Source organism: Danio aesculapii, chromosome 14, assembly GCF_903798145.1.
Source record: "Danio aesculapii chromosome 14, fDanAes4.1, whole genome shotgun sequence".
NCBI lineage: Eukaryota > Metazoa > Chordata > Actinopteri > Cypriniformes > Danionidae > Danio > Danio aesculapii.
The window spans coordinates 15,622,513-15,647,583 of record NC_079448.1 but is presented as its reverse complement, the minus strand read 5'-3'; the positions used below and the strand labels follow the sequence as shown (position 1 = coordinate 15,647,583).

Here is a 25,071-nt window from a genome sequence, read left to right as displayed (position 1 = left end):
ATCACACAAATGTCGTTTCCTGGTTGCTTTTCCTTCTTGTATTATCTGCGGTGGGAGATAACAGAGCAATGCAATGGTCATTTGACCTCAGGCACCAGATTTCCTTTACCCTGAACATCACTTCCATGCACACCTCTCCTGTCTTTCCCCTAAGGACTGTGAAAGCAGGCTTTTACATATAAATGCTTAAGACTGAAGTCTTCACAATTCTCCATAATGAAGGGAATTTCCTGGTTTCAAATATACTGTATATACTGTTTAAGTCAGAATTATTAGCCCCCCTTTTAATTTATTTTTCTTTTTAAAATATTTCCTAAATGATGTTTAACAGAGCAAGGAAACTTTCACAGTATGTCTGATAATATTTTTTTTCTTCTGGAGAAAGTCTTATTTGTTTTATTTCGGCTAGAATAAAAGCAGTTTTTAAATTTTTTAAAAACCCTTTTAAGGTCAATATTATTAGCCCCGTTAAGCTGTTTTTTTCAATAGTCTGCAAAAAAACCATCGTTATACAATAACTTGCCTAACCTGCTTAGTTAACGTAATTAACCTAGTTAGGCCTTTAAATGTCACTTTAAGCTGTATAGAAGTGTCTTGAAAAATTTACTGTCATCATGGCAAAGATAAAATAAATCAGTTATTAGAAATGAGTTAATAAAACTATTATGTTTAGAAATGTGTTGAAAAAATCTTTTCTCCGTTAAACAGAAATTGGGGAGAAAAATAAACAGGGGGCTTATAATTCTGACTTCAACTGTATATTGTTCGCCCTCACTCATTAATGACATTTTCTGTATTCGCTTGTTTAAACAGACAGTAGCCATTTTCTATCCATGTGAATTTAACCCTTGTGTGCTGTTGGGTATGTTTTCATCCACTCTGGAGTGATTTTTGAGTCTTAATTTTGCCACAACTTTCTCTGTGTTTCAGAAAATGGAATGATTTTTGGTAGCAAATACTATTTTGACACCTCTTTTAGGGAAATGCTTAGAAATTAAAAAAAAAAACAATGCATCTCTGAGCTTATTTACTAACCTGTTATGTTCATAGCTGTTTTTGCCTTATTGACTTCCTTTATAATGGTGCGTGCGTTCACACCAGACACGGATGCAGCACCAAGCGTGAGTGATTTACATGTTAAGTCAATGCAAACACACGAATAGACATCCTGCAGTGCGATTCGCACAAATGAAGTGCCGTGAATGAAGTGACACAAGTTATGCGAATTGCTCGAGTTAGAAAATCTAAACTTCATTTGACATTCTTCTAGGGGTGTGATTATGTCGCCAAATGACCCTACGGTGTTTTTCAACCTTCCTGAAGCACAGCTACTATCTCAATAAAATCCATGTTAGCCATTTAGTAACAAAGCTAGGGTCACTGGGTAGATGCCCTGTGCATAAATCTACATCTATTGTGAAGTGAATTTTACATGCGAATGAAGCAAATTTGATGTGCAAATAGCACATTTATTCGCACGTGCCGTGTCTGCCGTGAACACAGCTTAGCAAAATTTTTTCATTGCAAATCCATGACACCATATAATCATGTATTCTTGATTGTTGGTGATTTTTTTTCCTTTGGGAAGAGGTAAAATTTGTTGTTTTTTCTGTTGATCATCAGTTGCGATTCAAAAATGGAAGTTAATAGGGTAAAACCAGCCAGAAACATAAAGAAACAGTAGTAAATTTGAACAATACACAAGGGATAATTCGTAATTCAATGTTGCATAGTGTTCAAATGAAGCTTAGTTTCCATCATGTGTTCAGGAAAACAAATTGACAATATCAAAACATTGTTGACATTGAAACTGGCACAAATTATCCAACAAAGACTCATTGGAAATACATGGAAATTTTGTGAAAATGCTGAAAAATGACTGCAGTTTCTAGGTATAATGAACACTACGGGAAAGAATGAAAGCAATGACTTTTGTTCCTTTTAACACTGATACTTTCACAAGGATACGTACAGCAACAGATTATCAATGAATAGAGGATTATCAACATCAAATAAATACCACAAAACTCAACATTATCTATGATTTGTAATCAAACGCATTTGCCTCAACTATCTATCTCTGTAAGCACAACTTTTCTGGCACTCTTAATTTGCTTGGTAGCTCACTTTGTATGATGTACTAGTGAAAATAAAAGGTAAAAATATATGGTCACAGGGCAGTTTCTTTAAAATTTGCATTTGAAAACACTATCGGTTGGATTTAGGTCAGTGTTTTACTTGTTGCTCTTTATGATGTCCTTTTCATAGACATGTATATGAAACGTACAACAAACTGTTCTCCAAGTTAGTGGTTCCCAATCTTTTTTTGCCTGAGCCTCCTTTTTCCTCGACTTTTAATGATATTATACAAGTATCATATAAATGTATAGATATCTATATCATATAGGTTTGCAGTAAGGATGACAAAAAATGCTGTTTTCAAACAAATGGTATGTTTATTACTATATCTAGATATGTTTATGCACAAATAGCCTAATGTAAATATAAAAGCAAAACATCAGTAGGCTATTTGTAACTGGAAGTTTTTGGCCTTTAAATTGGCTCTAAATTAATTGCCAATTAGGTGCCAATTTTTTAAAAAGTTTCTTGTCAGTAGCTGTAACGTCCCTCATCTCATTTTGAGTGTGTGTCAATTCTTTTGCCTTGGGCTCAAAAATGCTCTTGGCTTGTCGCAATATTGGGGGTCTGCAAATGACTTATTTGCAAATGTCATATGCATTCGTTAGCAATGGTTATGGCGCAGATAATGCACTGTGGCTGGGTCAGGGATTCTTTGATTTGAGAAAATGGAATAAAACTATAGTTCAGTAACAATTTTTGGTATTTCGTGTTTCCTATATTGGTAGTGCTGCAACCCGAAATGTTTGGTGCTTCCTCTTGAACCCCCACCCACAGAGGCCTGAGGCCCCCCTGTGGGCCGGGACCCCCTTGTTGAGAACCACTGCCAAGTAATGCATTTCAGATTCAAAAAAATGTTGTCAGCGCCCTCTAGTGGATTTATAGTCAGAAACATGCAACAAATGTACCCAGAGTAACATATTTTAAGTTTCACAGAAATGTAGACTGTGGTACATATCTCCATGAGCCAGGGCTGAAATGATCACTAATAACAATGGAAGTTACTGCAACTGGGCAAACGTTTTCCAAATATAAATAACGTAAGCATGTAGATGATACTTGCAAAAAACACTAACTGCTATGTTATCTCATGTTCATCAAAGAGGCTGTTTGGAGAGTTAGATCTATTAGATAAATGTATTGTGTTTGTTTACGTTGTTGCTAATTACATATATTTTTATCATGTATTATAAAATGATCTGCATATAGTATAATGTTTTGTGCGTTTTGGCATGTCCATTCATCACTTTAGCTGTTCTTTAAGTGATTCTTCAAGCTCAGGGAAATGGATTCAGTAAAGTTTACATCTGTATTTTTGTCTTTCACAGGATGAGGAAGATGAAATCAAACTGGAGATTAACATGTTGAAAACTCATTCCCATCACAGGAACATTGCCACATATTATGGTGCTTTTGTCAAGAAAAGTCCTGCAGGTCAGGATGACCAGCTTTGGGTGAGTAGACCGACTTCTGAACTCAAATAAACAATCTGATTTTGCTACAGAGGATCTTAGTTGTGTCTAAAGTCTCTTGCATTACTTGAAGAGTCACAGTTGTGAGGTTGGAGAATTGTTTTTTTAAATATGTGTCCAATGGTGTGTTATGTTTCTAGACATCCACATCTTAAAGACATCGATACCTCAGATTATATATTACTTCTTTTATGTGATTCCAAAAAAAAGAGATAGACTTCTCACAAAGAGAGAGAGCACTTCTCACAAAACCGATGCTTTACACACATAAATACTTGTGTAGAAATGTTTATTGCTAACTTTTCTATAAACATGAGTTGATTATAACTGCAGATCAATGACAGTGCAAAACAGCCTACTGTAACGTCTGTAATTAAATTAAATAAATAAATAAATGAACATATATAAACGTATACAGACCCTTACAGTCTCCGATATGTTACCAACTACAGAAGAACTACACACAGCATACATTTCATCCGCATTTAGGTTCAAAAACAACACAAAATATAGCCTACAGTCAGCGAAAACCTCTCATCTGTTTCTGTAATCTTCAGCAGCACATGTAACCTCTGTTAAAGAGTAATTCCATCATTCCCAGTTCATATTAGTATAAAAAAGTGAAGATAATAGATATACATGGCATTTTCTTCATGTTTGCAGAAAAATAATGTGCTCCTTTTTTCTGGCTTCTCCTTTGCTTTTTCACGCTTCACTCTCGCGTTTGTCAGTGTCTGACAGAATCGGGTTTCAAGAGCACGTCAATAATCAAGCGCAGGTTATTATCATCAGCTCAAGAAGTTTGTTATTTCAGATATAGACACCCGGCGAGCGCAAGGAAGAAAGCGAAACCGCTCGCGCTTCAAACTGCCTCGTAAAAACTATGAGGCACAGGGTAGATTCTGCTCTACTCCATGCCTTTGTGGTTGTTTATCAAGACGACGACAAGGTTTGTTTGAGCCCAGATCGACCATGGCTCGTTATTATATGTATTTATAATTCCGCTATAATCTCGCTGTGTAGTTTAAACATGGCAGGGTTTTTGTTTTCATTCTGGCTTGTTGCGTAAGGGAATGACGTACCTCTGTAAACCAATAGCGTTCAGCTGCGCGTCTAGCTCCGCCTTTTGGTACCCTTTCTCGTGTTTGGTACCCTTTCGAAAGGGTGCTGAAAAAGTGGTACGGTTCGGTTCATTACGCCTTTTGACAGTGGAAACGGCCATAAAAGCGTACCAAACCGAACCGTACTGTACCGTACCACTCAGTGGAAACAGGCCATTACATCTAATAAACGGGGTAAAATAGGTGCCCTTTAACACACAACTTTATATATTTTATTACAACCAGGGATGCATTGATTATAAATTTTGGTTGTACAATTATAGTCAGAGAAAAATCACAGTTTCACAGTTATCACAATTATTATGCATTCATTAGTTTCAAAACACTAATTTAGAAATTTACACGAAAGCTCATATTTTAAAGTGTTATTTATTGTTGTCCATTAACCAAACAATAAAGCACAAAATAATAATAAAAAACAAACAGTAGTCCATTTCCCTTTGGACTTAAAATAAGTGAAAAATGTTTTTGATTTTAAACATAAGTAATAGTTTTACACTGAAAATAAATAACAGAACAAATGAAGTAATAAATAAATAAATAAATAGTATTTATCTCATGTAAATTTAAGCTATAATTTAGCAAAGTATTTAAATAAACTGTTATCATCTGTGTTCATACATGCATAATAATTTGTAATAATTCGTCGAACACCTGTTTTGTTTACATTGCACTGAAAGGCACGCACATGTTTTCAACTAGATGTGCTTGGAAGGCCGAAGTGCGTCGTGCCGCTTGCGCGCGTTGCTCCCTACATGTGTGCGCAAGCCTTGTTCCTCTATTGGAAATAACGCACTTGTGAAACGCGATACGCGAACGGCCCACTGCTGCTAGGTGCCTCAGCCATAGGTAATCCAGTGTGTGTGCGCATTAGCCTAGGTGTATAAACTCAAGAACAGCTGACATAACTTTGTTTAATTACAGCAGTTTCATTCTGTGCAACAGAAACGCAGTGTTGAGAAGCCTTAACGATTAATTAACCGTGATAAATTAAAGTATGGTTAATTGTGAAATTGGTTAATCATTGCATCTCCAATTACAACATACAGGTACAATTTGTACTATAAAACATCAGTGTGTTTTTTACTCTAGTCTGAACTCAGTGGATGTGAACAAATGTCCAAGAATTTGAAGCCTCAGCTCACACCAACCTATTTCTTAATTGTCATAGAACTCTCAAATAGTAGTTTAAATGTGTTCTCCAGCAGCCAGGAAAACCAGATAAACATTTCCAGAAAGTTTGCTTTGTCAAACTCTTTCGATCACTGAATGTTCAAAATGTCTGGAAATGCACAAAAATGTCACACCAGTTTGTAGCTTTAATGCCTGTTGTATATATAAGGGCCTTCGGACATGCAGCTATATAAGTGTGTGTGATTGTGTGTGTGTTTGCGTGTATGTGGATTATATCATCCTGATAAAGTTGCTGAGATAAATTGTAGTATCATTTTTTTTTCTTTTGTAAGTTAAATGTATTTCTTGTGTGTGTGTTGGGCTCCAGCTGGTGATGGAGTACTGTGGTGCTGGGTCAGTCACAGACCTGCTGAAGAAGACCAAAGGGAACTGCCTTAAGGAGGATTGGATCGCTTACATCTGCAGAGAGGTTCTCAGAGTGAGTTAGCAGATATAAAGACTCATTTGATATAATGTGTGATGTACCCTGCATTTTATCCTTGGATGAATCTGCCCTTAAGCTTATGTAGATAAAAGAAAGCAGCAAACATCAATGGAAACCAGCCCAGCATATCACAATGTATTTCATTGACAAATATCTTTGGACAAGATATGCATTTTACTCATAAACGGGGTTTGGATTATAAAATGCTTTTCGTGCATGTAGAAAATTGTACAATTTCATCTGTTTCAGATCATGAATGAATGCTCTGTTGTTTATTACCACAAACAAAACAGGCTTACAGTGAATTGTGGATATGACCTGAACACAGTAATGAAAGATTTTTGTTGTTCATAAATAAATATACATACATACACACACACACACACACACACACACACGAATGACTTTACTTAGTTAAAATTAGTTAAAATTAAATAAGTATAAATATTAGCATAATAGACGTTGATTAGCAAGTCTTTCCTCTCATTTGCTTGTTTTATTTATTTATTTTTATAAATATTTTTTCGGGGTTTTTCACCTTTATTGGACAGGAAAATAGAGAGAACTGACAGGAAAGCATGGAAGGACCAGCATAGGACGGCGAGGCGGAATCGAACTGTTGTCACTGTGAGCACCGCAGTGCATGTGTTGACGCATTAACCCCTACACCACTGGCGTCAACCTTATTTTATTTTTTACACGGAGGGAAAACTTTCAAACATTAAAATTTGGTCACCAACATTGACTAATGTCATAACAAATAACGTCAACTAAGCATAAGTTGCCATTTAAGTCAAGTTTTTACAGTTTTTACTTTATATGTGATGTTGTAGTGATTATAAATGTTTCATCTGTGCATCTTTTATTTATTTTTATTTTTTTATTAATGTGCCCTCATATTCTTTATTCAAAAACTTCAACCTTCCTCCTTCAAAATTTCTTCTCTTCACTTCCTGTCATGTGAGATGCTATAGCAGTCTGTGTCATTGACTACATTGACAAGGACATCAGTGATCAAATTATTAACCTTAATCTAAAAAGACAATACTATGATTAAGATGCTTACATGAGTTGTTTTTCCTTTCATGTGCACATTTTACATGTTATAGGATAGCCATTACATCACAACACTATGCTATTCAGTGTAACTTTCCCCCTCAAGTGTCTGGCATCAACATGTTGTGTGTTTAATAATAATTATCCAGTAACGTGACTAAAATAGGAATATGATTCTAGTTTGATTTTTGTTTGTTTTGATTATGACTTTAGCCAAATTAAGTTAACCAAAAATCTGTTTACATGAAAGACTCTTAAAGTATTGTCTTAATCGTATTAAAATCAAAGTTTTGATATCCATATAAACATACTTGATGTCTGTCCCTTTTGTTAAAGGTAGTTGTCAGAAATTAAACAAAATTAGAGTGATTTCTTGTTCTAAAAGGTATGTTTAGAGTAATCTAAAACTGACATTTAAGTTTATTTCTATTTTCGTTAGCAACATCCAATGATCCAATCAATTCCTGAGTGATCAAGCCTTGCCCTCATTTTTTTCTAAGATATAAATCACAGTAAGGACAAAAAAGACAGTGTCCACTTCTTTTTCATGCTGACTTTAACTGAATATTTCTTTAATTGCACAAGCAGAGGTTTTCAATATCAGGAGCCAGTTTAAGTTGGATTTGAATGGTTTGCTCCATCTTAAATCAAACAGCCAACTATTTGCTTTGCTCTTTGTGGTTTCAGGGTCTGTTACACTTGCACTCGCATCACGTGATTCACCGAGACATCAAAGGACAAAATGTGCTTCTGACAGAGAACGCTGAGATTAAACTGGGTAAGAACAGCAACAAACAGCTCTCTATCATATATCAGCATTAAAGAAATGTTTTGTATGATAACAACAATGCATGCTCACCATTCAGACATCACATTGTTGTATATTTCTCTATTTATTGTTTTCTTATTGCTTTGTTTCTAATTTCATGTTTCGTTTTTGTCATTTCTGGTCAATTTTAGTCTTGTCATATTTTGCAGATTCACTGAAATTCTCATTTAGATTGTAAACTACATTGTTGACCATAAAAAGTATGCATGTAAACAATAAACACTCACCAGCCTCTTTATTAGGTACACCTGACCAACTGCTCATTAACACAAATTTCTAATTGGCCAATCACATGGCAGCAACTCAGTGCATTTAGGAATGTAAACATGGTCAAGACGATCTGCTGCAGTTCAAACTGAGCATCGGAATGCGGAAGAAAGGTGATTCAAGTGACTTTGAATGTGGCATATATGTCGGTGCCAGACGAGCTGGTCTGAATATTTTAGAAACTGCTGATATACTGGAATTTTCACACACAACCATCTCAAGGGTTTACACAGAATGGACTGAAAAAGAAAAAATATCCAGCGAGTAGCAGTTCTGTGGGTGCAAACACCCTGTTGATGCCAGAGGTCAGAGTAGAATGGCCAGTCTGGTTCGAGTTTATTGAAAGGCAACAGTAATTCAAAGAACCACTCGTTACAATCGAGGAATGCAGAAGAGCATCTCTGAACGCACAACATGTCGAACCTTGAGGCGTATGGGCTACAGCAGCAGAAGAACACACCAAGTGCCACTCTTGTCAGCTAAAAACAGGAAAATGAGGGTACAATTTACACAGGCTCACCAAAATTGGACAATAGAAGGGTCAGAATTTGGCATCAACAACGTGAAAGCATGGATCCATTCTGCCCTGTATCCATGATTCAGGCTGGTGTTGTTTGTGTAATGATGTGGGGGATATTTTCTTGGCAAACTTTGGGCTCATTAATACCAATTAAGTATGACCATGCACACCTTTGGGATGTGGTGGAACGAGAGATTCGCATCATGGATGTGCAGCCGACAAATCTGCAGCAGCTGCGTGATGCTATCTTGTCAATATGGACCAAAATCTCTGAAGAATATTTCCAGCACCTTGTTGAATCTATGCCATGAAGGATTAAGACAGATCTGAAAGCAAAAGGGGGTCCGGTACTAGTATGGTGTGTCTAATAAAGTGGCCAGTGAGTGTATTTCTGTTTTGAACTCTTTTCATATAACTTTCTTGATGTTTTGTCAGTGGATTTTGGTGTCAGTGCTCAGTTAGACAGGACGATTGGAAGAAGAAACACATTTATCGGGACGCCATATTGGATGGCGCCAGAAGTGATAGCATGTGATGAAAACCCAGACTCAACATATGACTATAGGGTGAGAATTTAGGCAATTCTAAAATGTTTGCACTTTTCATTTTAAAACTGCATACAGTTTGTTGCAATTACACTTAGCATCCATACTACTTTGTCATCTTCAGCCTATGAAATTGGAGCATTTTAAAAACAAACCCTATTTTTTTGGAAAAGGGTTCCATTTCAGTCTGTCTATAGCTTGTATTGTTCTCGGGTTCATCAAGCTCCTCTCATATGACCAGTAGACTGCAAGTATGGATGCCAGTAAAATATACTCATTCCCAGTAAGCATAAATGGACAGGTATCATGCGTCTACATAGTATGGCTGGAGATAACACAATAAAACCCCCAGGAAAATTCAATAAATCGCAGTTTTAAAACGAAATGCAAACATGTGTTAACGGTGCCTACATCAAACAACTATACATCAGTTGATGAATATGTTTCATTATCCAATAATTTAGTTTTTACCGAATGTTTCAGAGTGATGTGTGGTCTCTGGGTATTACTGCTTTGGAGATGGCAGAGGGAGTGCCACGTGAGTTTACACAATTCTTATGTCTACTCCAAAAAAAAAAAAAGTAAATGTGTAACTCTGTGGAAGTTGCATATCATTCAATGCTCTTTATTCATCTCACTTTTCTTTACAGCCTTGTGTGATATGCATCCAATGAGAGCACTGTTTCTCATTCCACGAAACCCTCCTCCCAAACTAAAGTCTAAGAAATGGTGAGTTTATGATTCCAAGCTTTGCATTTTGGTGCACAGTGCTCTCTTGGGTTCAAGCATAGGATTTTGTGTACTTACATACTGAAAACACACAGTTTACCTCCGCATATTAGTCCTCCTGTAAATTTGTGATGAAGGACTGTGATGTTTAACAGACCCTGTGACCCTGTGATGTTTAACAGACTAAACAAATTTTTACAGAATTTCCTAGAAGTCCAAGCTATCTCTCGGCAATTCATAACTTTTTGATTTCGTGACTAATGCCTCATTTCCACTGAGTGGTACAGAACGGTACGGGTCACCTATATCAGGATTGTGTCTCCACTGCCACTTGCTAGGTGTGGTGTACATCAGAAAGTTTCAGTCGATGTCATTCTCACTTTCAGTCGATGTCATTCCTCACTCCAACTCCTACAAGTTCTCCTATCGTATGAAAAGCACTTCTTACTAAACTAATGCTTATTTATATACATAAATACTTATGTATAAATGTTAATTACTAACCTGTCTATGAACAGTATTTGATTATAGTTGCAGATCAATGATAACGTGAAATAGTCTACTGTAACTTCTGCAAATTCCGTAAAGTAATTGCATCATTCAGAGTTCATATAATTGTCCAAAAGGCAATGATAATAGTTAAACATGGAAGTTTGTTCATGTTTTAGGTTGCTGAAAGAATCATTTGCTCCTTTGTTTTTTTTGCGCTTCACTCTAATATTTGTCCGTTTCTGAAAGGATGTCAGAAGCACTTCAGTAATCATGCGCATGTTATTATCATCAGCTCAAGTTCATTATTTTAAATACAGATGCACAGCAAGCACATGGATATCTCAAGAGAAAGTGAAACCACCCGCGCTTTGAGGCCCTGTTTACACTTATACGTTTTAGTTTTAAAACGGCGTTTTAGAATAAAAACGATCCGCGTCCACACTGGCCCTTCACCTAGCGTTTCTGAACAACACTCCGTCCACACTACACCACTGAAAACTCACATCACATGACCACACACACACACACTCTGGCATGCACTGCAGCGATGAGAGCTGTGCACGTTGCACTGTTCATCAAGGATCTACCGCTGGATCTAATCTCACTATATTTGTTAAACATATGTAATTCATCTTGTCACTATCTAACGACATATTCCCCGACTTTGGTCTTTTGAATATATTACTTGTTGTTAGGTAACCTGTTTAGCTGAGCGCAAAGTTAAGTTCATATATTAATAAATGTGACCACGTACACTGATTCTGAACATTTGACTGATTGCTTGCCTTTATTTTGTATAATATATAAACCTATTGTACGTTATACTTTTTATAATGGCTGTTATTGATTATTAAAACTGATATTCAGCAAAAGAGAGGGTACGTTTTGTATTTTCAATGAAAATGAAATGAGGCAGTTATGTAGGCTCTGTTTTGTTATAAATATGCATACAGTGAAGATGACGGACATATAAATATTTAGCTTCATTTGTTTTCATTCTCCTGGCTTGTACACGCGCTAGTGACGTTTCTCTGTTAACCAATAGTGTTCAGCTGCGTGTCTCGCTCCGCCTTTTGGTACCCTTTTGTTGTGCTAGGTATCCTTTGGAAAGGGTACCCAATAAGTGGTACTATTTGTTTTTTGGTACATTTTGACAGTGGAAACGGACATAAAAGCGTACTGTACTCTACCACTCAGTGGAAACAGACCATAATTCATATGAATTCGTACAATCTCATTCGTACAATTTAGTGCAGTTTGCTAATCCCCCAATGACGGTTGGGTTTAGTGGTGTGGTTGGGTGCCACGCCTCTTTTTAAAAATGTTACATTTTTGAATTAGCCAGTATGAATTAGCCAGTAAACTGACAAAACATAAAATAGTTACTCGTGCAATCAGGCTGATATGACTTATTTAGTTTTGCTGGAAGTTTTTACATTTTTAACAACTATTTAAGGTCCATGCTATTCGTCTCATGAAGTTTTTTTTTTTTTTTTTTTTTTTTTTTTTTTTAGCATTATTTTCTACAAAACAATCACCTGTTATCCAATGACTTGCCTAATTATCCTAACTTGCCTAATTAACATAATAACCTACTTATCTTACACTTTAAGCTAAATACTAGTATCTTGCAAAATTTTATTAACTGTGATCATTGCAAAGGCAAAAGAAATTAATAGAAATTAGTTATTAAGACTATAATGTTTAAAAATGTGTTGAAAAAAAATCTCTTCTTGAAGCAACACAAGGTAAATATTTTAAAAAGAATTACATTTTTAAAGGAGAACTTCTAATTTTGATTGTAACTGTAAATTATCATAAAATATAATGTATCAAATAGTATGTACAGTTGAAGTCCCCCCTATGATTTGTTTTTTTCTTTTTTTAAATATTTCCCAAATGATGTTTAACAGCGCAAGAAAATTTTCACAGTATGTCTGATAATATTTTTTCTTCTGGAGAAAGTCTTATTTGTTTTATTTCAGCTAGAATAAAATCAGTTTTTAATTTTAAGGTCAAAATTATTAGCCGCTTTAAGCTAAATTGTTTTCGATAGTCTACAGAACAAACCATCATTATACAATAACTTGCCTAATTACCCTAACCTGCCTAGTTAACCTAATTAACCTAGTTAAGCCTTTAAATGTCACATTAAGCTGTATTAAAGTGTCTTGAAAAATATCTAGTCAAATATTATTTACTGTTATCATGGCAAAGATAAAATAAATCCAATATTATTAATGATTTATTAAAACTATTATGTTTAGAAATGTGTTGAAAAAAATCTTCTTCTTCGTTAAACAGAAATTGGGGAAAAAATAAACGGGGGCTAATAATTTAGAAGGGCTAATAATTCTCACTTTAACTGTATCATAAAACTTTTTTTTTTTTATTGCTCCCCAAGGTCCAAAAAGTTTCAGACTTTTGTGGACAGTTGTCTGGTGAAGAACTACCTCCACAGGCCATCTACAGAGACCCTCTTACGCCATTCCTTTATTAAAGACCTTCCCAATGAACGACAAGTACGAATCACACTCAAAGATCATCTGGACAGAACCAGGAAGAGGAGACAAGAGAAAGGTATACCTGATAGACTGAATCGAAAGTTTATTCATTTTCCTTCAGCTTAGTCCCTTATTTGTCAGGGGTTGCCACAGCAGAATGAACCACCAACTATTCCAGCATATGTTTTACACAGCAGATGCCTTTGCAGCCACAACCCAGGACTGGGAAAACCATTTTGCATTCACACACACACACACACACACACACACACGCACACACACACACACACACACACACACACTCTTAAGCGTGGTTTATACTCAACGTGTCCGCTAGTTCGCTTGAGTGAGTGCAGTGAATGTGACGTTATTGCTGTGTTTGCGGAGGTGCGCTTTGGGATGATTTCGGCTGGCGGAGCGCATGTTTTTTTTTTTTGAGACTCGAGCGAACAGTACGCTTGGTGCCGCATTTGATTTAAGTTGAATATGAAACACTTTTAAGAAATTTTGTCTAAAACAGTACGACTGTACACACATCTTTATTATCCGTGATCATATAGAGATAACCAGATGATCAATAATTCTTGGCTAGAAATTGCAACAGCAGTGGGAAAGGAGGAACGTTTTTGTTTAAAAGTTTAGAAAAACCTAAGGAATAAGTTTGTTAAAGCCAAAAGAAGCCATGGCAAAAGTGGAGACCCGGGTACACAATTACAGAAAATGTTTTTCCACCAGTCATAGGTTTTACACTAATGTTTATATATTACAATTTTGATTTTAAAACAATTCTATATTTCCAAAACTATAATTAAGGAACAAATTATTTCTTTGATAACTGGAATATTTGAACCTATCAGTTTACAATATACTGATGGCCTGTTTTTCTAGGATTTATTAGTGATAATGGTCAGGAATGTTGGACGATTATTGCCTTTTTAGCATAAGTATAGGACCGAAACTAGCCAAACAGTAATGTGTGAATTGTGAAGCGGCCTAAATCTTAAAAATCTGTATATTTTAGTAAGTGTCCTTTTTTTTGCTTTTATTATTGCCATAATTAAAAAAATATATTTTTAGAGCAACCCATGTTCTGTCGTCATTAACATTTTAATAAACTTTAAAAGGTGGAACTGTCCGAGATATGAACAAAAGCAAGTGATGCATCAAAGTTTGATAAAAAAAATCTTGAATGATTATAAAAATCTTTATAATCATTTAAATAATTTATACAAATAAGAAAAATAACTAGTTTAAAAAATATTGAATGATATTAATGATATGACGTAGTTCCAGAAACTTTCTCCTTCTCTGTTTATCCATTTACTGTCAGTTTCTTTTGACCGCCCCCTGTCGTTTTAAAGAATATCACAACGTATAAAAGCCTTGTCTGTTTCGTGAGGTGCGCACACAGTCAGTGGAGGTGCGCGATGCGGCACCAGGCGAAAGTAGAAATCTAGCTATACACTACAACCAATTCAGTTCATCCAATTCACCTATGCCACATAAATCTGGACGTTAGGGGAAACCGGAGCACCTGGAGGAAAGATTGAATCAATCATTTTATTTTATTATTTAGTTTTGCGATTTAGATCAAATATGTTGTTAATGTGATTTCAGGCCATATGTTGTGTCCATGTGATTTTCCACTGAAGACTAAAATTGAAGGTTTTATTAATAGCAGCTTTTACAATTTCAATGTAATTTTCTCTTGGTTTAAGCACCCCTGTAGTTTTAAATCGTTTTAATTTCTGTTTCAAATCAGATGGGAAGGAATATGAATATAGTGGAAGTGAAGATGAAGACGATGGTATAAATGAAGAAGAAGGTGAACCCAGGTATGTGTTAATCGTTTTTCCTGATGTTCTTGCAGAGTCAGCGTTTTAACTTCTGCAAATGATGCTACCCATAAGTCTAGATTGGATCTTTTCAGTATGGAGAAGGGTATTTGTTATAGAGGCAGAGCAACTGATTGGCTTTTTGATGAAAGATTATAAAGAGACAAGCTAAACTATTTTCCTGCAAAACTGCTAATCTGGTCAGCATAGCCATGATTTCTTTCTTCTCTATATTCTGATGTAATTCAGATTAGATTGTATGTAACTCTGATGCAAGAGTGGCTGATGGTGTGATGCTGTAGGTAATAAAAGATGATCACATCTTATGTTGGAGAAAATATATATCTAACTGGCTGCTATAGTAAAATAAACCCCAGCAGGGTGATCTGGGGGTCTTGTACCAATGATGCGAACTTCAATAATAAGACAAATCCAATTTCTGCCTCATATCAGCTGTAGCAAGCAGTCGGTTCTGGCGTTAGTTCACCCAAAAATGAAAATTCTGTTATTAATTACTCACCCTCATGTCATTTCACAAAATAAGATGTTTTAGATTAAATCTGAAAGTTCTGTCATCCACAAGACGTTTAAAGTCCAGAAAAGGAACCAAAAACATTGTTCATGGAGTTCTGTATGATTACAGATGACCACTGAAATCAAATGACATGTTTTGACAATTTTGATATTGACAGCATTATTGCGCATAAGTGTCTGCTTTTATATTGCTTCCATTCATTTTTGCTTTAACGAAAAATCTCTTCATTTACTTCTGCTATTTATACTTTACTTTGCATTTCAATACTTTAATTGCACTTAAACTGTAGTATAGAAACTGTGTTGAAAGCATACAAACGTACTGACTGTTATATGTACTTTAGACTTTTATGGTGCTGGCTGTTCTTTCTATGAAGTAATGCATGTCTCCTCGTCGCTTAGTACCACTATATCTTATTGCAGAACAATTATCTAACTAAAAAAAAAAAAAAAAAAGAATAAAAAGGGAAAGAAATCACTCGATGACTTGGCATTCAGCGGAACATAGAAATGTTGGGCAACCGTTCCCCTAATGGTGTGACATCATGTGAAAACTATTAATGGATGGTTAAAACAAAAACACCTTTGAACATGGACAAGATACCTTTTTTTGTATGGCGTTAAGACTCTGTAACATAAATACTGTTTACATATACTGTAAAATAATGCAGATTTTTCAAAGTAGTCATGTCACAGGTGTTTTCATACTACATGACTATGTGGGCTAGCGTTTTGTCGGTGCTTTGTTTACAATGCAAGATGAATCGGCGACAGGGGGTTTTACACTGCATAACTTTACAATAGGAAGAATTGCAGACAACTTTGTACAAACTAGGTCTCACAACCAAAAACACGTAGCATATATTTTGTTTTTAACTACATAATGAGAAAGAAGCCTTTAATGCGGTAAAAAATGTACGTATTTGCTCACCTGGTTTTAAAGGGAATTAGCAACTTCCTCAACTTTTTTCCTTTTTGACCTGGTTGTGATATTCCTCACGACATGTTAAACAGACACGGGTGCTCCTGCCAAATTTACAGTAGTTTTTCCTCCATTTCTTGGGTCCAAATGAACTGAAAATGAGCGCGTTTAACTTCTCCCCCAACCTCCCGCTGGCCTGCAGGCATCCACACTAGTGAATCCTGCTCTCTCATTGGCTGTAGGTGATCGCCGATGTGTCATTTCACACTGTATGATTTGAATCGCCGACAGCTCCAGATATTTAGCATGCCAAATATCTCACGGGCATCATTCTTTTAGATCGCATCTTTGATGGTTCACATTGTGTGATTGACACTCACGTGAACGAGCACCGATTTGCTTGTGATTTCGGGCATTTGTCTGCGATTTCTCAAAACCTGTCTGCGAGTCAAAATCGGGGCTAAAATCATGCAGTCTGAACTTGGCATAAGGTGCAAATGTTTGGACAAAATATTCTAAATGCTTATTTAAATTGTAATGAGTTGGCTAGCACTATGCCCTTGCCATGCTAACAAGAAATATACTGAACTGGAAATCCATTTTTGCATTACTCCAGGGCAGTTAGGCTTGCCTGAAAATGTTTGCACAGCAAGGTACCCTTCTAGTTCTATGGCAAAACAGAACAAATGTTTATTTTTTCCTTTAGAATAACACGCACTGATGAAGCATTGATAATAAGCCCGGAAAAGTAAATTAGCAAGGGCCAAAAAACAAGGTAGATAAAAATAAATCAATAAAAATAAATGAAATTCAGATTATGTAACCATAAATTGCAATGTGACCCGTAAAATGACCCTTGTGATATGCGCATCACCCGAAGTTAATGTGCTCTGTCAGTAAGTCTCCTCATGGCAGATGGCAGGAAGAAGCTGACAGTCCTGCATGACACTGTACAAATGTTCTTTTTCAGCATCGTCTCATGTTTGGCAATTGCTGATGTCATTTTGTGCTTATTTAGCTCTATAGTGAACCTTCCCGGAGAGTCCATGCTAAGACGAGAGTTCCTGCGACTGCAGCAGGAGACGAACTCCCAAACGCAACTAATCCAGCAAGTACACAATCAAGACAACTACAAGAAACAACTGCTGGCTGACAGACAGAAGAGAATCCAACAACAGCAGGAGGAACGACGACGCTTCGAAGACGTATGAATAGAACTTCTTTCTTAATATTAATAATATTACTGAGGAGTGCATGAGGATCTCATGGCTTTAAGACTAGTTTGAGTCACACTTTCTTTTAATTTACAAATAAACCATCAACTAAGACTTTTAGCACAAAAAAAGTACTAATAAGCTGCTTATTGATAGTAGTAATTGTTTAGTGCCATTCAAAAAATGAAGTTTGCTGTTTGTTCAAACTACTTATTTTAAATAAGCTGACACAACCAATTTCTTAAGTTGTTTTGTGTGACAGATTAATTGTTTTATGTTCAACCCACTTAAATTTGTAACTATTAAGTTAACTTAATTCCTTCATGTTGTCCCAACACAAATCAGTTGTCGAACCTAGCAGTTTTGAAGTGTATTTGGATGTAAAATATGATTCTACTTTATAAGTGCTAAGAACAGTTATTATCTTAATGATAAGCCAGTTATTATCTTAATGATAGGCAGGTAGTAAGCCAGTGTAAATGTTACGGGTCCCGGCAGCGGAACACGTAAGAAGATTAAAAGTGCCTGAATTATCAGGAGAAACGATATCACATTGAGACTTCAGTGTCTTTCCCCAGGGGCAGCATAGTAGCATCTGTTTATTAACAGTCATATTATAGCAAACATATCCTCACAAGTCATGTAATGCAAATATATCCTCACAAATCATGTTTCAATTAATCAAACATACAGTTTTGTTCTTTGTTTTTTTCTTTTTTTACCACAATGAATTCTTCAAACACTTATACACTGTGTACTCTCTTATCATTAACACATATAAATATTATACCTTCTGTATATTTATCAGTAGGACACAGAATACACTTTAAATTCTTTGTCAACCATCTTTTTCCTTTTTCTCTCTCTGTAAATAACTCTGTTTATAACCATTTACCATAAAACTACTAAACTCACAGAACAATCAGGCGTCAGTTATTTGTACCATTTAAATTGTTACAGTTACACTTGACGCCAATTTCCAATGTTACTCTCTACTCTCAAACTTTATACATTAACAAATATACAACCAATATATATACAAATAATAGTCAATTTCTGTTCAATTATCACATACTGAGTAAAATACATATCATTTAGTGGGGAGTCAGTTATAACAAACTCAGACCGACGGTCATTTTACTAGTACTTTCATCTGAATCACTCTTCTCAATTAACAACTGTAAATAAGCTATTCACTTTAAAACACATGCGAGTACACATTTCCTATGTTTTTACGTGAATTATAATAAACATATTGACTTTTTATGAAACATACTTGAATTATCAGGAGAAACAAAATCACATTGAGACTTCAGTGTCTTTCCCCAGGGGCAGCATAGTAGCATCTGAAGTAAACACAATGAGTATCGCCATGGTAACCCACAGCGCAAGCTTTCTCAACTGCTGATGTTATTTTGTTTCAAACACAGTCATTAGTAGTGATAATAAATGACTTTTGACAGTATATAAATAAATCAATAAATACGTTAATAACAGAACAAACATTAATATTGTGACTACACAATGGTGTATCACATAAATGGTACGAATTGTTATTTAAACTAAAGTGTTTCTAGTTTGGGTTTTTAGCTTTTCTTTGGCTTTAAAAATGCATTATTTGTGTTTAGTTAGTTGTGGCTTGTTTCACTAGAAGTCTCTATCTCTGTTAGTGGTGGGCCGTTATCAGCGTTAACTCGAACGACTAAAAAAAATAAATAAATAAAATAACTCCGTTTAATTTATTCTCAAAGTTGGGTTGGGAGCTGGGTCTATTCTACGCAAGATATGATGACTTTAACCTTGATATTTTAGCATGGATGTATACCTGGCCGAATTGCACTGTAGGTGGCGAGAACGAGTCTTCGAACCTGTGTGTATTCCTACTGTGAAATTACCACATCAAACATGACGTGCTAACATGGATGCAGTTCACTAGAGTGAATCTGATTAATGTTAGCTCCACATCTAACTATCAGGCACCTGTAGAGTTTATGCGTTCAAGTAAAACATGTACAAATAAAATGGAGTGGATGCTTTTTAAAATAAATGACAGTGAATAAAAGTCAAACCGATGAGCCATCTGGCAAAAAAGTGCCCTTCTAAATCAAATCAGCAGGATGCCCTTCTGGATGTTTCACTTACTTCGAAGACACTACTGACTATGTTTACATGGACATCTGTAGTTATTTGCCTTGATAGACAATAATATAATTAAGAAGTTTACGTGAAGTGCTTTCATGTAAGAGTTTCCTGTAATTTTGGGTGACTTTAACTGCAGTTCGACAGTTTCACTTTAACTCATGAACATTTTATTCATGGCCCCGTGACAAACTGGGGTATTAGATGCAAATAAGGAGTAAGGACTGGTGAGAGTGTTATGGAATGTAATAACGCACGCTGAATGGAAAGACAAAAACTTCCGCATTTCGCAATGTGTGCGAGCGTGCGTGTGTGCATGCGTGCGTGCGTGCGTGCGTGCGTGCGTGCGGTCCTTTACTGACAGCCGCATGTGTGGATCTTGTAAACAAATAGCGAAAAGTCCTACATGACGGTAATAGTTTTATCGCGGCGTTTACTTCAATAATGCCACTAATATATGCATACTCCACATCTTGGTTCCATTTCTGTTTAGTTAAGTTATGACTATGTCGGATTAAGGTAATCAAAAATTGCTGTTTCGAGCTTATGTAGCTACAGTTTGAGCTACAGTTCAAAATTCGTTTACTTGAATAAACAGTTTGTAAACACAAGTAGATCTTATTGAACATCATTTATTTTCATCACCAATTATCATAGTAGAACAGTTTCTCAAGCAGTTTATGATGCATTTTGAAAACTAGGGAAGACTAGGGAAGTAAAAAAAAAAAAGATGAAGTGAAGGAAAAACAGCCAACAACTGTCCAGTCTACTGTCTGCAAACTTCTATAATGTTATTTAAAGAAATTCTAGTTCCCCTAAAAATGTAACTTTTCTGTTAATTTACGCTCAGGCCCTCCAAGATTTTCTGCTCTTTTTATTTGTAGCTAAACTTTGCTAGCCGGTTTCTGCCACTAAATTTTAAAAAATAAACTATAAAAGGTAATTGTGACTTACCTCCCAATTCTTTTTTTTTCTATTGTGAATTTATAGCTTGTAATTCTGACTTTTCACCTCTAATTGAAAGATATAAACTGGCATTTGCGAGAACTTTGAGACATAAACATGAAATTGCTAGGAAAAAAGTCACAATTCTGAGAGGGATTGTTAGAATTTACAGACATAAACCCACAATTCTGACTTTTCTACTTGAAATTCTGACTTCTTTCCTCAGAATTGTGAGATTGAAACTCACAAATTGTGAGGTACAATGTACAGTTCTGTGGGGAAAAACTATTTTACTATTTTCTTACTATTGGGTTTATGCATTTATGGTTTTATAACTCGCAATTTGGAAAAAAAAAAAGTCAGAATTGTTCAGTTTAGTCTTCTTTATTCAGATTTTTTCCCCCCTCAGAACTGTGTGATTGACTGAATTGCATTTACATCTCACAATTCTAAAGAAAAGTCAGACTTTATTATTCATTTGATAAATTTTAAAAAGATAAGTCAGAAATGCTGAAAAAACTTATGTCACACTTCTGACTTCAAATTGTGACAGGTGCATTTGCTTTTTTAATATCTGCATATTTAAATTTTTGAGTCATCTATTCCTTAAAATGGCATTGTCTAGCACGACGTAAAAATGTCTATATCTGTCTGTAAAATCTATTCAAAGGTAGTAGTTTGAATATACAGTTGAAGTCAGAATTATTAGCCCCCCTGAATCATTAGCTCCCTGTATATTTTTTAACGGAGAGATTTTTTTTTCCAACACATTTCTAAACATAATAGTTTTATTAGCTCATTTCTAATAACATGTTTATTTTGTCTTTGTCATGATGACAGTAAATATTTGACTAGATATTTTTCAAGACACTTCAATACAGCTTAAAGTAACTTTTGAAGACTTAACTAGGTTAATTAGGTTAACTAGGCAGGTTAAGGTAATTAGGCAAGTTATTGTATAATGATGGTTTGTTCTGTAGACTATCGAGAAAATATAGCTTAAAGGGGCTAATAATTTTGACCTTAAAATGGGTTTTAAAAAATTGAAAACTGCTTTTATTCTAGCTGAAATAAATCAAATAAGACTTTCTCCAGAAGAAAAAATATTATCAGACATACTGTGAAAATGTCCTTCCTCCGTTAAATATCATTTGAGAAATACAAAAAAAAAATTTTTTGGGGGGGGCTAATAAAAAAAAGGGGGGCTAATAATTCTGACTTCAACTGTACACGTTTGGTCACCGTAATTATTTTGCTGTTATTTTACAATGCAAAATGTAGTAAAAATGTAGAAGTAAGTGTGTGTTGAGTTTTGACTGACAGTTTAGCGTTGATGTGTTTGTGTTCGTAAAGCATCAGGAAAGGCTGTTACACGAGACTGGAGTCCAGTGGCCTGAGCTTCAGGAGATGTTATGGCAAGAAGAGACTGACCTTACTGAGAAAAGCAAAAGACATCACAAAAAACAGGTTTGAGTTTGTTTTTCATATAACAAAAATATTTTAGATTATAATAAATATGGTTTATTATAAACGCCAGTGTAATTTTTTTATTATTTTTTTTTTTATTCAATTTTTCGCTAGTTTTCTGTTTACCATCATGTATTTTTTGAATGGTATTGTGTATAGGGGTGGGGAGTAACAAAATACATGCAAATGCATTACACATTTTTATAATGACATTTTTAAATCGGAGGAAATCAAATTATAGACATTTGAAAACTAATTTAGTGATTAATTTTTTATTTTATTATAATTTCTTATAACATACAGTAAACTGCATCCAGTCTGTTTGCTTAGCAACTATATATGGATGACACAGAAAGGCATATTTTTCATGTTTGATTTCTAAATTAACCTTCTCTATCTATGGAGAATCAATTTGCACAAAGGAATGTGCTGTAGATAAACAAGATTTTTTTGTCAAAGTAGCAAGCTTTTTTTTGTAGAATATTAAAATATGTACAAGTTAATGTTTGGAAAATATCTCTCCTTACATTTTGTATTCAAAGTTTGTGGTTGGGGTTTATATATAGGCTAGACATGTCCAGTTTATTTATAGGCTACTGGGCATTTCCCACATGCCAGTTTCACTTTAAAAATGTGTTTAGACATGTTGGTGTTAATAATAAATATTGTTTATAATACCAGGATCAATTGTTTATTTTATACTTCCATTTCATTCATGTCCTGATTATGTTCTGTTAAAACTTACATTGAACAAGGGGAACTATTGGGCAATATTATGAAATTTAAAATCTTTATTTGCATACAGTCATGCAGCGTATCTCTTTTAAGTATCTTCTTGTTTATAATAATCAATAATGTTGAAGGAAAATGGAAAACAATGTGATCAAAACCCCCTTTTTTATATAAAGTAGTTTTTATTTTTAAATGTTTACTGCAAACCTCAGTCTAGCAAATTTGTGTTTTATTGTCTTCATATTTCAGCCTAAAGACAGTGAACAGCACAGGACTGATGTTGAATCTGCATCTCCAAATCTTTTCGATGAGCAGGTACAAAATGTTTTTAATACTAAACAGTTTAACATCGTGTTTCATTAACTGATGATGCGTGGTTGATATTTTGGTCAGATTCTGAAAAGGGGAAGTAAAACACTGATCATATCTTATTTTCAGTTTCAAGTTTCAGTTTCTCAGCTCTAGTTACTGACAACCATTTTTTTTTATTAATGAACACAAGCTTTAAATGTGTTGCAGGTGATCTGCCAAAATACTATCCATTAGCATAATATCTTTGAAACACAGTCTGTGCTGTCCAAAGCCATGCCTCCTGAAATCACGAATGTGCTCCATAAAGATGACAGTTATGGCAGTTTGTAATACCACAATTCTGAACGAAAAACTGTATTATATCTAGCACGTTTTCAGTTGTGTAGCAAGCAAAAATTGTCACAAGTATCGCTGGTCTCTCTCACGTGCTTTGTCCTAAAGTGACTACTGTATGCCTAGTGGTTGGCCAGCGAAGTGCAGGAATTACACTTATTACTAATCATACTTAGATGCTATTTCAGATCGAATGTTCAGAGTAGCATGGTAAACAATAAAGGGAGCGCATCACAGGTGGTCATTGTTCAAAAATGAACCAATGTGAATATAAAACCAACTTCAGCTCAGTAAAGTGGGCTAGCCGGAATAGCACTATTTACTGATGTTTTGTTAAACTAAATAAAAATCTACATTATCAATGCTGTAAAAGGCCCCTTATGAAACTAAAAATAATCACATCAATTTTTCACTGGAAGATTTCAGTGGCTGAACAACACTTCTGTGCATATAACCAGGGCTTGACATTAACACTCGCCAACCCACCAAATGTGGGTAGATTTCAGCGGAGGTAAGACCGACACTCCCACTAGCCACTTTGGCTGGTTAAAAATAGTTTTTTTTATATAAAAATTCTTAAAAGCAGGATTCGACAATAAGTATGGTCCAAAGGCGGTCTTAGAATCGAGAAGCAACACGACTGACAAAAATAACTGCGTTCGCGCGAGCAATAGAAAGCAGGTGAATACCGAATGAGAGGATAATCAACTGAGGTGATAAGCACGACTGACTAAAATGCGTGTGTGCTCCCATTTCCTTGCGTGAAGCAACTGTGCCTAGAAACACAACTGATGTGATCGGTTCTCTTTCAAATAGACTACACAAAAAGTGATGAACGTGCACCCACAGTCTTGGTGCTTTCAAGAGCTCCAGATTTGTCTTTTTGTAAGCAGCACCAGTTGCTTTTGCTTTAACTATTCTTTGAACAGAATATTTATGGGTCTAACATTAACTGTGTGTGTGTGATCATCCTTTCATTATAACACGGTATGTTTTTTTTACCTGCTTTCGTTTGCGTTAATATGGTTTAATTATAATTTTTTTACAATAACATTGCTTTAATGGAAGATTAACTCTCCATTTATGTGTAGTTAACTGGTGATCTGGGACCTTTAGCCAGGACAGATTACTGTGCATATGTTTTGTTAGATAAAAAGTATAGTATACAGCTATATTTTGCTTGTTTTTACACATTTAATATTTGTGGCTAAGAAATAATCAATTATTTATGTTTGGTGTGGTCAGAAATAAATTTGGTAAATCCTTCATTTTGAGCTCTGAAAATTATGTGAAATAAAAACTAGTTGTCATATTATGAAACTATGACCCATCCGCTCATGATTATT

At 35.2% G+C, this 25,071-nt stretch overlaps 1 protein-coding gene across 2 annotated transcripts in view; it reads left to right on the top strand.

The window, feature by feature from the left end:
* si:zfos-2326c3.2 (misshapen-like kinase 1) overlaps positions 1-25,071 on the top strand; it is a 108,506-nt gene that overhangs the window by 44,807 nt on the left and 38,628 nt on the right. For both annotated transcript variants that reach the window (XM_056472875.1, XM_056472874.1), the window contains exons 4-14: positions 3,468-3,593; positions 6,234-6,344; positions 8,094-8,184; positions 9,458-9,588; positions 10,051-10,105; positions 10,218-10,296; positions 13,193-13,368; positions 15,055-15,127; positions 17,602-17,788; positions 22,235-22,348; positions 23,330-23,395. In XM_056472875.1, coding sequence (XP_056328850.1) covers positions 3,468-3,593; positions 6,234-6,344; positions 8,094-8,184; positions 9,458-9,588; positions 10,051-10,105; positions 10,218-10,296; positions 13,193-13,368; positions 15,055-15,127; positions 17,602-17,788; positions 22,235-22,348; positions 23,330-23,395 — 1,209 coding nt within the window. The remainder of the gene's footprint in view (positions 1-3,467; positions 3,594-6,233; positions 6,345-8,093; positions 8,185-9,457; positions 9,589-10,050; positions 10,106-10,217; positions 10,297-13,192; positions 13,369-15,054; positions 15,128-17,601; positions 17,789-22,234; positions 22,349-23,329; positions 23,396-25,071) is intronic.